This window comes from Lepidochelys kempii, chromosome 18 (genome assembly GCF_965140285.1).
Source record: "Lepidochelys kempii isolate rLepKem1 chromosome 18, rLepKem1.hap1, whole genome shotgun sequence".
Lineage (NCBI taxonomy): Eukaryota > Metazoa > Chordata > Testudines > Cheloniidae > Lepidochelys > Lepidochelys kempii.
This window is the reverse complement of record NC_136397.1, coordinates 8,238,365-8,252,316: the sequence shown is the minus strand read 5'-3', so window position 1 is coordinate 8,252,316 and position 13,952 is coordinate 8,238,365. Positions and strand designations below refer to the sequence as shown.

The following is a 13,952-nucleotide window of genomic DNA, read 5'->3' as shown; positions in this document are numbered from 1 at the left end:
TTACTGGGGGAGGGGAAGGGATGGTGCTCGGGGAACTTGGAGGGGGCATGTACATGCAGAGGGATGGTGCCATGGGGTGTGGGGTTGTGTGCATGCAGAGGGATGGTATTCCTGTATGTGCCAGAAGGCCAAGAGGGATGGTGCCAAGGGGCTATGTGCGCAGAGGAATGGTTCCCTGGGTGAGGTGCATAAAGGGAATTGGTGCAGTGTTTTTTTGACTTGCTAATTAGCTTTAGCCATCACACTGCTAGCATCAGCCATGGACATCATTTCCAAACAGGGGATGGGGCACTCTGTCAGCTTAACGCCTGGTGTTTCTGTTCTCTCCTTACCTAAACAAGTTGGTGAGCAGAGAAAGCTTAATGCTATTTAGTGCTTCAAAGACAAGCCCTTCCCCGGGAAAAAATATTCCTTGTTTTATATCCTTAACTATCCTTCCCCTTCACTCTGCACCCTGAGGGCAGATATCTTGGAGTCACCTCAACCGCAAACTCTCTTTTCCCTCACTACCACCACTCACAAGCTGTAATTCTAAAATGGCAGTTACCCAGTTTCCCCCTGAGCCTCAGTTTGAAGAAGGTATAGGCTGGGATGCGATTGGCCCAGTCTGTAGTTTAAAAGGTTGGTTTTGGAGTCTTTCCTAAGCCCTGGGGAAGAGAAGAAAAGTCACCGGCCCCTGCTTTGACCCTCTTCCAATTGGGAACACGCTGCATCCCGATTTGGGATAGGTACTTAAGCACATGCTTTAACCTGAGCACGGTCAACAGATCTCAAACACAAGCTGAAAGTCAAACGTGTGCTCAGGTGCTTTCCTGAATCAAGGCCTCAACGAACTGATGAAAAAACCAGCCTGCCTCGTGAGAGGCTGGCGTATATAAAACTCTGACTGACTGAGAGGATACACCAGGCTACTATGCAGGACGGTACATTTTCTGTACATTGGGTAAGTTTCACCAGAAAGGTTGCCAAAAACAACTAAAACTTTCAACAGTTTGTCCAGATGGAAATGGACATTGGGAACTTGTTACTGGTTTCCCTGAAGAATCCTGGGCCTTCCCCTCCATCAGCTGTTGCCTGTTTGTGCTGTGTTAGTAATTTTGTTGTAGGAAACCTACATGAAACCCACAAATACTCCCAAAATAGACTGATGTTTTTTACATTTTATCCTTAGCTTCCAGGGGCCTAAGCACCCTCGGGGCTGCTGCTGCAAGATGCCTCCCCCGGACTGAAATCAGAACCGGCACCCTGACTTAAGCAGTTCCTCTATGGAATCATAGAATCATAGAATATCAGGGTTGGAAGGGACCTCAGTAGATCATCTAGTCCAACCCCCTGCTCAAAAGCAGGACCCATCCCCAATTAAATCATCCCAGGCAGGGCTTTGTCAAGCCTGACCTTAAAAACTTTTAAGGAAGGAGATTCCACCACCTCCCTAGGCAATGCATTCCAGTGTTTCACCACCCTACTAGTGAAAAAGATTTTCCTAATATCCAACCTAAACCTCCCCTACTGCAACTTGAGACCATTACTCCTTGTCCTGTCCTCTTCCACCACTGAGAACAGTCTAGAACCATCCTCTCTGGAACCACCTCTCAGGTAGTTGAAAGCAGCTATCAAATCCCCCCTCATTCTTCTCTTCCGCAGACTAAACAATCCCAGTTCCCTCAGCCTCTCCTCATAAGTCATGTGTTCCAGACCCCTAATCATTTTTGTTGCCCTTCGCTGGACTCTTTCCAATTTATCCACATCCTTCTTGTAGTGTGGGGCCCAAAACTGGACACAGTACTCCAGATGAGGCCTCACCAATGTCGAATAGAGGGGGACGATCACGTCCCTCGATCTGCTCGCTATGCCCCTACTTATACATCCCAAAATGCCATTGGCCTTCTTGGCAACAAGGGCACACTGCTGACCCATATCCAGCTTCTCGTCCACTGTCACCCCTAGGTCCTTTTCCGCAGAACTGCTGCCTAGCCATTCGGTCCCTAGTCTGTAGCTGTGCATTGGGTTCTTCCGTCCTAAGTGCAGGACCCTGCACTTATCCTTATTGAACCTCATCAGATTTCTTTTGGCCCAATCCTCCAATTTGTCTAGGTCCCTCCGTATCCTATCCCTGCCCTCCAGCGTATCTACCACTCCTCCCAGTTTAGTATCATCCGCAAATTTGCTGAGAGTGCAATCCACACCATCCTCCAGATCATTTATGAAGATATTGAACAAAACCGGCCCCAGGACCGACCCCTGGGGCACTCCACTTGACACCGGCTGCCAACTAGACATGGAGCCATTGATCACTACCCGTTGAGCCCGACAATCTAGCCTAACTTTCTACCCACCTTATAGTGCATTCATCCAGCCCATACTTCTTTAACTTGCTGGCAAGAATACTGTGGGAGACTGTGTCAAAAGCTTTGCTAAAGTCAAGATACAATACATCCACTGCTTTCCCTTCATCTACAGAACCAGTAATCTCATCATAGAAGGCGATTAGATTAGTCAGGCATGACCTTCCCTTGGTGAATCCATGCTGACTGTTCCTGATCACTTTCCTCTCATGTAAGTGCTTCAGGATTGATTCTTTGAGGACCTGCTCCATGATTTTTCCGGGGACTGAAGTGAGGCTGACTGGCCTGTAGTTCCCAGGATCCTCCTTCCCTTTTTTAAAGATTGGCATTATATTAGCCTTTTTCCAGTCATCCGGGACTTCCCCCGTTCACCATGAGTTTTCAAAGATAATGGCCAATGGCTCTGCAATCACAGCCGCCAATTCCTTCAGCACTCTCGGATGCAACTCGTCCGGCCCCATGGACTTGTGCACGTCCAGCTTTTCTAAATAGTCCCTAACCACCTCTTTCTCCACAGAGGGCTGGCCATCTATTCCCCATGTTGTGATGCCCAGTGCAGCAGTCTGGGGGCTGACCTTGTTAGTGAAAACAGAGGCAAAAAAAGCATTGAGTACATTAGCTTTTTCCACATCCTCTGTCACTAGGTTGCCTCCCTCATTTATTAAGGGGCCCACACTTTCCTTGGCTTTCTTCTTGTTGCCACCATACCTGAAGAAACCCTTCTTGTTACTCTTGACATCTCTCGCTAGCTGCAGCTCCAGGTGCGATTTGGCCCTCCTGATTTCATTCCGAGCAATATTTTTATACTCTTCCCTGGTCATATGTCCAACCTTCCACTTCTTGCTGACGTGCTTGAATGGAAGTTTTGTGCATTCTAGATTTGTAATTTTATGATGTTTTCTGGCTACCCAAACCTGCTTTCTGGTTTCTGACAGGCACTTGCACAACACCCAGCACTAAAACACCCGGGAAGACGGGGGGGGGAAGCTTATAAAAGCAGAGAGGCATGAGTCAGAGAAAACTGCACCATCGCATCCCTCTCTCATTTCTGACACTGCCGGCAGGGGTGTGCGGGGGGGCGGGAGAGAATTCAGCAAACCACCTCCCAGGTAGTTCTCCACCATCACTGCCACCTCTCAGTCAGCCCAGTGCCTCCTGCAGCAGAGAGAGACTGCAACAGTTGCTAACACTTGGGTCTTAACCACTATTCACCAAGGGGGGGCCCCCATGATGAAAGACCGCACAGCTTCCATTAATACAAACATCCCTGATGAAATCGCCCTGGTATTCGACTGCGTGCTGTGCACCAGAACCAAAGATCTGCAGGCAAGAAAATCAGAGTGTTGCCTTTTAATTAATCCCCGATGAAGCAGTAAGAATGATGAAGGAATAAGCTTCCAAGGCATCAAAGGCAACGGGAAGTCACCCCGATAAGAGAGACCTCTTTCAAGCCCTACATCTGATGTGCACAAACCAAGCCGGACTTCATGAACCAAGCCCACCTTGACCATGGTGCTCCACTGCCCTGCAGTTTGCACAGTCATTTGCACCAGTGCAAAGCGAGAGTGAACCACGAGCAAATCAGCATGGGAGCCTTTCACCCTGGGTGAGTCCACCCGGCAGTGGAGAACCGAATCCCTTGATCTTAATGGAGCAACGCGCAGGATTGATTTGGCCCATCGCTAAATCCCTCTTTGACTTGGATAATGGGCATCCAGCGTTCTGCTCTGGAGACTCCTGGGTAACACTGAGGAGCTAAAGACCTTTCCTAGTCAAGCGCTTCTTTGCAGCTCTGATAGGGCTTCAACGCTCCCAAGTTTCAGCCTGCGCTTGGCACATTCCCATAATGTCACGTGCTGGGCAAGGAGCTCTGATACTTATTTTTCCTGACCTATCAAAGGGAACACAGACATCGACAGGCCCTCCCTGCCCCACCCCTTAATTTGCATTCAGAGGGATGCCCTGCCCATGCAAACAGGATTACTCACGCAGTCCTATCTTCGCCAAGTGCAGGCGGTTCACCCAGGAGATCTTGCTCAGTGGGTTTGGGGTGATGAAGACCACCATGAAGCTGATGGGGCGGCCAGACCTGCAGCAGGAGGACGATGGAGGCTAGAATTTAGCTCCATTCTGATCTGACTGAAAGGCATTAATGGACCCAGGTGCCTAGTACCACCCCAGCCCTTGCGTAGCTAACTTCTGTGCCAAAGGGCACTTCACCCACCACAGAAGTGCAACCACCCCTGCACAGACAGGCAGTAGCTGTTTAATAGGGCACACGGGGGCCATAGAGAAAAGGGTAGGGCTGGAAATGCACTGACCATGCGGCGGGCAGGCCAGGAGTTTACATACGACATTATTGAGACAGGGAGATCATCCTGTTGTGGTTTCAGTTTACTACGGTCATAGGACTCATCTTTGCAGCAATTAGAGTCACTTACATTGTATATCACCAGACATGGCCTGCAGCTGTCCCAGGAGTCACAGCCAGGGGCTGCCTGGGGGTGCACAGAGCGGTTCCTGCCCCGGCACTGACCTGCTGAGGCAGCTGCTAGTTCTTGGGCCATGACCCCCATGCCCGGCAAAGCACAGGGCCTGGAGAGGCTTTACAGGCTATGCCCTGACCTGGCAGAGCCTGAGATGTTAGACTGAGGAACTGCATCTCAGCGAGAATGGAGGAGGGGACCAGTAATTGCTGCATTTGTCTCAGCCAGCCGCCCTTCTCTCCGGACTAGATATAAGAGGATCCACAAGGGGAGGGAGGAAAAAGGAGCCAAGGTTCATCAGAAGCATATTGGGCCAGATCCTCAGCCAGTGTAAAGCAGTGCAGCACCACAGTATGCGGATTTCCACCAGCTCAGGATCCACCATGAATCTTCTTAGTGTCTCCCCAAAATCAGGGCATAATCCCAGGGTGGGGTGGTCCGTTGAGGAGGACATTCCTCCTTCCACCTCACCCCAAATTAACTGGGGGCTGGGAGGGGGTTTACACTTTCCTCCAAAGCACCTGGCATTGAACCAGTTGTTTGTTCTGGTACGTCCGGCCAGGCTGGGACAAGACAAGACTCGAGCTGCCCTGGCAACAGATGTGTACAGGGCACTAGGTATAAGTGAGACCTTATTACACGCTGGCATAGGCTTCCGTTACCTGAGACACGTACACCTGGACTGATCAAAGCATCGGAACATGCTGTAGCATACAATTCTGCATGGGCCTACCAGGAGACCGGTTAGAACGGCCCAATAGGCCTTTGCCCTCCGATTCCGTCTCCATGCTCAGAGGGATGCAGCAGGAAATGTCCTGCCCGTGGGATCTAAGAGCAGACTTACTTGTCTGTCTTCCCTGGAAGCAGGAGACGGAGGCGGCACTTGTTGGCCGAGTGGATCTCCTCCTCCTTCACTCTCATCATCCTCTGCAGGGCCAGGCACCAATCCTGGGCCACAGTCATGTTCAGATTCTGGAAGCAAGAGAGAAAAGGAAACCCCTAAGATGCAGGTATCAGAGCGTGGCAGAGAGGGCCAGGCAGGAGCCCATGAGTTACCATCAAATTGCACCCGAAGGCCCACCCAGGAACAGCAAAGAGCAGGGCTCTGGACTAGCATGGGCACCCACGAACCAAGTCCATCAGGAAGTTGGTATGTCTGGAGGTTCCTGGGGAAGCCAATGGCCATCCACAGGACATCCACAGAGCAAGGATCTGCCTGCCTCCCCAGCTAAAGAGCCAGCATAGCAACGTTGGTGTAGGGGCTTGGGAGGGGTACGTAGTGAGGAGGGATGGTTGCTTTAGAAGTAAGACAGTGGCAGAAACCTCATTCAGTGCCATTTTCTGCCCTGCTCCAAGGTTATGTTCTTTGTCGTTTGGACCACTAACTTGGCTTCCCCCAGCCTTGGTCCTGGCTAGTTATGTCCAAGTCACAAACCAGCTTGTGGTTCGCTGACCACAGGGGAAATAGCTCCATTTCTTTCGTAAATCCCATTCCCAACTGACCAGACACCTGCTGGCAGGAATCTGCTTGGAGAGACAGAGCTGACACTGACTGAAGGGGAACTGCCTGGCCATTACCTGGTAGGTGCCATGGAGGGTGCTGATGAGAAGGGTTATCTGCTCCACCACAGCCAGATCCTTCTGCAAATCTTGGAGCTCCTGGAAGAGCCGTGGAGGGCCCAGGTACACCTTATCTTGGGAGGAAAGCAATGCATTAGCAGGCAGAGAGGCTTGGTGGGTTTGTCAGCTGACCTTCCACTTTGGAAGACATGGCTTCAAATCCCAACTCGGTTCACAAGGGGAAGTAAGTTTGCATTTGCCCATCGTACAGACTGTCCCGGAACAGAAGAGCAGTGGGCACTAGAATTCAGGACTGGAGTACGTTAGCACGGCCGCACGGGGAAAACTTGCGCAGACCCTGCCAGTGCTACCCAGCCCCGGCTTTCCCAAGTGCCAAAATGCACTCGTGCTCTGAGCGGGGATTCCATGGAGCCCTTTTGCCATCACCACTCTGTGTCTTCTTCACAGCCAACCTCACAGGGCAGCATAGTCCTAAGTGCGGGGCTGCCTTTCAGACACCCCGTATTTTAAGGGCAGAAGGAACAATGAGGTGTCCAGGAACCCAAGTAGCAAAGGGCTCCGATTTCTGGCCCCTTGCTCTCAGGGGACACAAGCAACTTCCAAAACGTGTTTACTGCTTGCAGAAGTTTCTACATCTTCCGTTTCAATGCTCCCCACAGAGGAAGTCCCCTCTAGCCAGCAAACCAAAACAAAAAGGCACGGGCAACGTTTCGTTAAGCCATCAGAAAAACATCGCTGCAGAGGCCCAGCCAGCAACGGGCCTGGAGTCATTCCGGTGTTAGCCCTCACGTGACCGAGGAGTCGCGGGCTCGGCCAAGCTCTGAGTCTAACGAGCACCGAGGCAGGGGCCAGGTCTCTTGGTTCAGGAAAGACTCGATTCTTCCCCTTCCATCCCACAGGGGGTGCTGGCTAGAGTGGACGCTGCTCAGTTCGCTCACTGAAGAGAGCAGCTGAGCATTGATGGGGTGCTGCCACCCGGGGTGTGGGATCCCGAAGCAATGGGGTGGGAGGGAAGGGAAGGGCTGGGGAACCCCTCCTTTTGGGTCAATGGTATGAAGAAGAAGGCACCACGCTCTACCGCAACACCATGGCGCTTCCCAGTCAAATTCCCAGAATGACCCAGCTTGCACAGCAACGCCCTAATCACCCACCGCCACCACTGGAGTGAACCTGGGGCCAGGGGGCGGAACCGGGAGGCGGTGTGCACTGACGATCCCACAACGGAAATATGGCTGGCGCACACCTGGGGGCCAACGCGAGGATGGGACCCGGAGGGGCTGGAGCAGCCACTGTGGGGCCCAGGATTGGGCCAGGGATCAGATAGGAACTGCTGCACCACCGAGTCTCGGCAGATCCCCTCACTCCCCCTCCTATCCCTTCCCTCCTCTCCTCCCACCTCGCCCACTTGAACCTTTTGCACTAAAAACAGGGCTCTGCCACTGGAGCTGCAGGAGTAACTCCACTGGCTGGTAACAGTAGTAGACTCTTATCCTCAGCAAAGCAGCCACTGACTAGAGGAAGACAGAGCACACTAAGCCAGTGTGCTGTACCCCCTCCTCCGAGTGGATACTCACTGGACGACTGGCTGGCTGAAGCATGTTTTTTGGCTCCCGCGTTCTGGATGACCACGTTGTCTTTGTCGTATGTGCTGTTCTCCTGCCCAACTTCTACCACCTGCACCTGCGGGAGGGCAGTGTTCCATTTCACGACATACTTGGGGCCCAAAGGGACGAGACTGCTGATTTCCAGCTGGCCTCTGTGGAGAGGGAGAGTCTGTTATTCCCTAAAAAAGCGTCACTTACACTCCACCAACGTCCCCATCCCCAGCCAAGCCAGAACCCTGCGGCACCAAGAGGGAAGAGTCAGGTCATGCTAGGAGAACACCTCTAGACCAGAAAAATGCAGAAACATTTGCAAGCCCAGCTCCCTCTCCCTTGCTTAAAAACTTGCATTCCACACCCTGCACCAGCATATCCACCATAATCTGCACCCCCAACACATGGGGCAAAAAGACAAGACCACGTGCTGAGCCTACCTTGTACTCACGGGCCTGGAAAGAGAGAAGATTAACAAAGGTCATTACCACAAGTGCATGCAAGTCCTCCACTTCTCTCCCTTCCCTGGGTGTTGCAGCCACTATTTTCTACCCTCTGCTCTCAAGAGAGAGACCTGATCTAGTAGTTCTGGAAAGCAGGAAGTCCAGAGTTCAAATCCTGCCTCTGACACCATCTGTATTCTTAGGCAAATCCCTTAGGGCAAAGTGTTCTGATTCAGGGATGGAAATGCACATTCAGGCAACTGAAAGGGGCACTCAGCACCTTTGGAAATCAGGCTAGTCATAGAATGATAGAAGATTAGGGCTGGAAGTACCAGTCCTTCCCCGTGCACTGAGGCAGGACCAAGTAAAACTAGACCATCCCAGACAGGGGTTTGCCCAATCTGTTCTTAAAGACCCCCAGTGATGGGGATCCCACAGCCTCCCTAGGTAACCTGTTCCAGTGCTTAACTCTCCTTCGAGCGGGAAAATACTTTCCCACTATCAAACCTGAATCTCCCTTGCTGCAAAAAGTAATAAAATAAAATAAGCCGATTACTTCTCGTGCTACCCTCGGTGGACAATGAACTACTGACCACTGTTCTCCTGACAACAGTAAAGGGTTGTTATCATGTTTCCCCTTCAGTCTTCTTTTCTCAAGACTAAACACGTCCAATTATTTTAACTTCTCCTCCCACGTCATGTTCTCTAAACCTTTCAGTTGCTCTCCTCTGGTCTCTCTCTAACATGTTAACTTCTATGCGGGACCCAAAACAGAGGCCTCACCAGCGCTGAACAGAGCGGACCAATGTCTTCTTTAAGTGCCTAACCTCCAATATCCACACTGAAAAGTTTTAGCCTTAAATCTTTACTCCAGTCTATTATGATGCACTACAGGGCTTCAGTCACCGCATTCTCTTAACCCAAGGAACTCGACCCAGAGGCTGTAACAATGACGGGTAAATGAGATTGGGATAGAAATTATGGTTGCCGGGGACCCAGGGCAGCACTCTGCAGTAAGAGGATACACGGGGATCCAGGCTAGACAAGCTACACAGCATAACTGCAGGCAGACAGGGCAGGGCTGTAGGTGATCCCAGTTTGCAGCAGTGACTGGCCATTTACTGAGCCATCTTCACTGGTTAGAACACCTACACGTTTATAGCCACATAATGGAGCTTTTCTGCAGCAGCTCTTGGGTAACTTGCCAATGCTGGGGAAGTGCAATCAAAGGCATATTTTAAAGTCAAATGGCTCCTAATGTATCACTGGTATAACTGTCGAAGCCAATGGGATTACACCAGGGATCCATTTGACCCAAGGTTGCTAGAACGACTGCAAAGAAAAATGTCAAATCCCAGCAGAGATGCCAGGGTTTTCCTGGAGACAAAACGGAGACGGCACTTTATAAAGGTCAGCCTGCATCTTTTCAGTTGCATTTCATTGCGTGGAGCCTTGATACTGTATCTCTGTAGCTTCCTCCAGGGCTGCAGGGACAACATTTACGACGGGCTCTGGGAGGAAATGAACGCTGCCAACGTACTTGAAGTTGATGTTGGCGCACACCAGCATGTCATTCAGCAGGAACACCTTGCGCTCCTTCGATTTGATCAGCTGGCCACGGTCCCCGTAAACCGTCTCCGTCAGGGTCTCGCAAAGCAGCAGCTGGTGCTGCCCTGAATTCAGCAGCTGCAGAGGAAAAAGAGCAAGGAGGTCCTTTATTAGAGGAGCAGGGAGATTAGCTAGGATGTTCCCCTATCACGTGGGCATCACTGCCCCCTGCTGAATGGAATCAGAACTGCTCAGCTCTATGTCATAGGCCCTATATTGCGAACAGCTATTGGGGTTTCTCTTTTAGCTCAAGGGGCCTGGGCTTCCCGAGCAGGAGGATCCGAGTTCTGCCATGCAGTTCAGAGCGGGCCCGGTGCACAAAGCAGAGACAGCAGCCCTAACGGATTCATTACGGTAATGATTTGCTCCTGTACAGAGATTCATCCGATAGGACTCCACAGCATAACAGCAATGGCATACTGAGCTACAACCCAGCAGACCTGGCCCAGGGGCCACCTCAGAACTTTGTTCCTCAGTTCCAGAGTCTCTGAGCCCAGCTGCAGGAGGGGAAAAGGAGGACGGTGCTAACGACTGAGGGTAGATCTACGCTACGTTTTAAAACCCGTGGCAGCAAGTCTCTGAGCCCCCCAGTCCCCGCTTTGCGGGATCAGTCCCTTTGCTTTCATTTCCTCTGCAGAGCAGAGTGTGCCTTCGCTCACCCCGCAGCGCTGCCCAGTCACATGAGGTTCTGCAAACGCCTTGCCCTGGCTATTTCGAAATCCCGGGGACTGAGTTTCAGTCTCTCTTCTCTCAAGGAGTAAACACTAGGGGGCAGGGAGTGGGAATTTCCACCCAACGCTCTTTGATTTCGTGTAAACCAGAGACTCTCAGAGAAATAACGCAGCTTCTGGATGGCTAACGATGGCAGTTAGCCTGGCCGAGAGTCACACCGACTTATGGCATACACCCCCTTCTCCCATCTGAGAAACAGGAGACCAGCCATCCACCTGGGCTGCCCCCCGTGGCCTCTGAGCTGCGTCAGCCATCTGCAGTCACCTCGCCACGGACCAGCCTGTGCCGTGTGAGAGTAGGCAGGAGAGCCCCATTGCCAGCCAGGTAGTTAGCAGGGTAACAGCCCTGTTTTCAGGGACTGCCTTGTTGCTTTGACCCGTCTTTTGTAAGCCCCACCTGACAGGAGCCTGCTGAGATAGGAAAACTCGCAGGTCAGCCAAGGAGATGGGGGTGCCGCAGGGAACTCCCCATGGCCCCTCAGGTGAGCTACATTGTGCTGGCAACCTGCCCCCTCCATGAGGTCCTCCACCTGTCCCCCGCCCCCAACATGTAGAGTCCAATCTATTAGGGAGGAGGGGGTTGCTTAGCTGAGGGAGACAGCTGGCTCCCTCTCCTCACTCTCTTCCCACGCATACTAAGCCCAAATGCTCCCCCGCTTTGCACTCTGAACTGCCGCTCAGCCTAGCTGGGCTGTCACTGCACTTAGCCAGCTCAGACGAACCTCTGTGCCGGGCACCGGTGCATTGCCCCTGCCTCCCGTTCAATGCCTAGCAGCACTTGAAATGGCAAGGCTGGGTACCGGAGCAGCCCAAGTGCTCACACGGGTGAGAGTCTGCACAGCTGGCTAAGGAGCCACGAACCCAGGCCTTGGCTGGGCTAGACTGGCTGGGCGAGCTGGTAACAGCAGCCTGAAAAGCGAGAGTTTATCAGACGTCACAGACAGCCCATCCCCAAGTCTTGATGCATTCAAGGTGCTCTCAAATCAGAGCTTTCACTTTGAATAAGACACAGCCTCCATCCCTTCCTTTGGCAGGGAGCGTGCCCAGGCAGACTGCCTGGTTACTGTGCCCAGGCTTCCTGGCAGAAGCCCCCTTGCAGACAGCCAGGCAGATGCCAGCCAGCCAAGAAAGTTTGAGATGGATTTTAAACAGAGATGAGCACGAGCTGCAGAGTTCAGCTCCGGAGCAAGAGAGCGAGGTCAAATCAGAGGGATTCGAGTATGGGTCCAGCTCAGACAACACCATTCAGGCTCCAGAGATCTGTTCAAGAGCCAACACTCAGGGCCAGAAGCCACAGGCTGGCCACACCATCCTCCTGGTTACCTTGCCAGCCCTGAGAAGTGGAGCTGAGCAGATAAAGGACAAAGCCACGTCCAACTTGCCAAGAGTAGCGTGAAGGCCAGAAAATGGGGCCATTAGAACAGAGGACAAAGGGGTGGTGGAGTCTGCAGAGCACTCACTGTTGCATCCTGCCCTGCCCCTCTCCAGGATGCTTCTGAAGCTCCTGGGCTCACACCCGCAGCACAGAGACTTAGTGTAACTAACGGTTCCATTGCAGAGGGCAGGCTTATGGGGGTGAAACGACAAATAGTGAGCGACTTCAGCAGGCAGCCATGGGAAGGACGTTGGGTGAAGGCAGGGGGAGGATCCAGGAAGGAAGACGTTTTGGTCCTAGCACTGTAAGCTGGAGGACAGCACCACGGATCACCAGAGAAAGAAATTGGGAATTCTTCTGGCCAAGGGACACTTCAGCCACAACCCAGTCTAGTAGATTGTCTTTCCCACACCATGGTTGTACGCAGAATCCTCTCTGGGGGCCTCAGATATTCAGTCCAGGCTTTCTCTCTCCCCATTACCCCAACTGAATGGGCAGAGAAGATTCACAGGGACCACTGTGATCATCTCCGGACCAGTGCCTTCCTGCCCGGCACCAGCAAAGATGCTGTTAGTAAGTAGCTGCACACACCTGGCCACAGCCGGAGCAGGTAGATTCCTAAATTAGGGAGAGTTTTGTGCCCTGCCAGAAATGGATTCCAAACAAACATGTGGGGAGAGGAGAAAACCACCCCTTTCCATCCACCCTCTGCAATAGGCTACACCTGGGGGTGGGGGTTCCTAAGCTATTCACGTACACACACTGTCATCTAGTGGGCAGAGCTGGGAAGGGGAATTTCCCAAGCAGAGCAATTGCTTCCCCGACACTGAGCCCCACCCTGCAGACCCATCACTCAGGCGCTCAAGCCCCCACCTTGTTAAGGCTGCTGCGGTCGCTGACGCTCCTGATCAGCTGCTGGATCTCAGCAATCTGGTCGGCCACTCGCTTCTGCTCGTTGAGTTTCTCCGCCAGCGTCTCCAGCTCGGTGAGGGCGAGCTGGAGCGACAGCCTGTCCGGGTGGCCTGTCGGGGTGTTCTTCAGCATATCCTGGGGTGAAAGAGGGAGGGAGGAAAAATCAAGTCACCAGGGAAGGAGATCATCCCCTGGCAGGCCAAGCTGTGGGCCGGAGGGAGCCCCTGATGGCACGGTGCTCAGATTTTCAGAGGTGCTGAGGAGCTGTCACCCCCAAGAAGCATTCCTGAAAAAAAACTGGATTTTAGACAGGCCTGGCCTGCGCAGAGATTTGGGGAGCAGCAGCCACCCAAGCCAAACATGCATGTGCGCACACATAGGGACACTTTCTGCAGCCGCCAGGGTGATCAATGCACCACAGACTATTCCCCAAGGCACAGTGTGCAGCCCCGGGATGCTCAGCTGCCCTGCCCAGGTCCCTTGCCTGGAGGTTTCCCGGGCACAGAGAAGTGGGAGGAAGAGGTGTTGATTTTGTTTCGTTCTCCCACCGTGCTGAACTCAGGGGCCCCGATGGCAGACCCTCTGCTGAGTGGGAGCTTGTGACACCCTGGCACCCCAATATTCGCCACTGTCGTGTCATTAGGATATGTTCTGTACAAAGTATGCCTTCTGTGGTATCATTCTAAGAGTCTTGATCCGCTAGACAGTCATATCTTGCTGGATGATACGTGCGATCGTCGTATGTGAAGTTACGAAGTTTGGCTTTGTGTGTGTTACTGAAACACGTGGTGAGGTTGAAAAAAACACCCACAAGCAGCCTTTCCGGAACAACAGTAAAAAGGCCAAACAATGTGAATGGTTTACTGAGGAAATGCA

The 13,952-nt window shown here is 52.4% G+C and overlaps 1 protein-coding gene across 9 annotated transcripts in view; it reads right to left on the bottom strand.

The window, feature by feature from the left end:
* ARHGEF10L (Rho guanine nucleotide exchange factor 10 like) overlaps nucleotides 1-13,952 on the bottom strand; it is a 191,160-nt gene that overhangs the window by 58,089 nt on the left and 119,119 nt on the right. For 7 of the 9 annotated variants that reach the window (XM_073316338.2, XM_073316328.2, XM_073316336.2 and 4 more), the window contains 7 exons: nucleotides 13,038-13,211; nucleotides 9,991-10,136; nucleotides 8,448-8,462; nucleotides 7,987-8,168; nucleotides 6,410-6,525; nucleotides 5,676-5,803; nucleotides 4,334-4,434 (listed from right to left, as the gene is read on the bottom strand). In XM_073316338.2, the coding sequence (XP_073172439.1) occupies nucleotides 4,334-4,434; nucleotides 5,676-5,803; nucleotides 6,410-6,525; nucleotides 7,987-8,168; nucleotides 8,448-8,462; nucleotides 9,991-10,136; nucleotides 13,038-13,211 (862 nt within the window). The remainder of the gene's footprint in view (nucleotides 1-4,333; nucleotides 4,435-5,675; nucleotides 5,804-6,409; nucleotides 6,526-7,986; nucleotides 8,169-8,447; nucleotides 8,463-9,990; nucleotides 10,137-13,037; nucleotides 13,212-13,952) is intronic. The other 2 variants (XM_073316329.2, XM_073316337.2) reach the window with 1 other exon arrangement.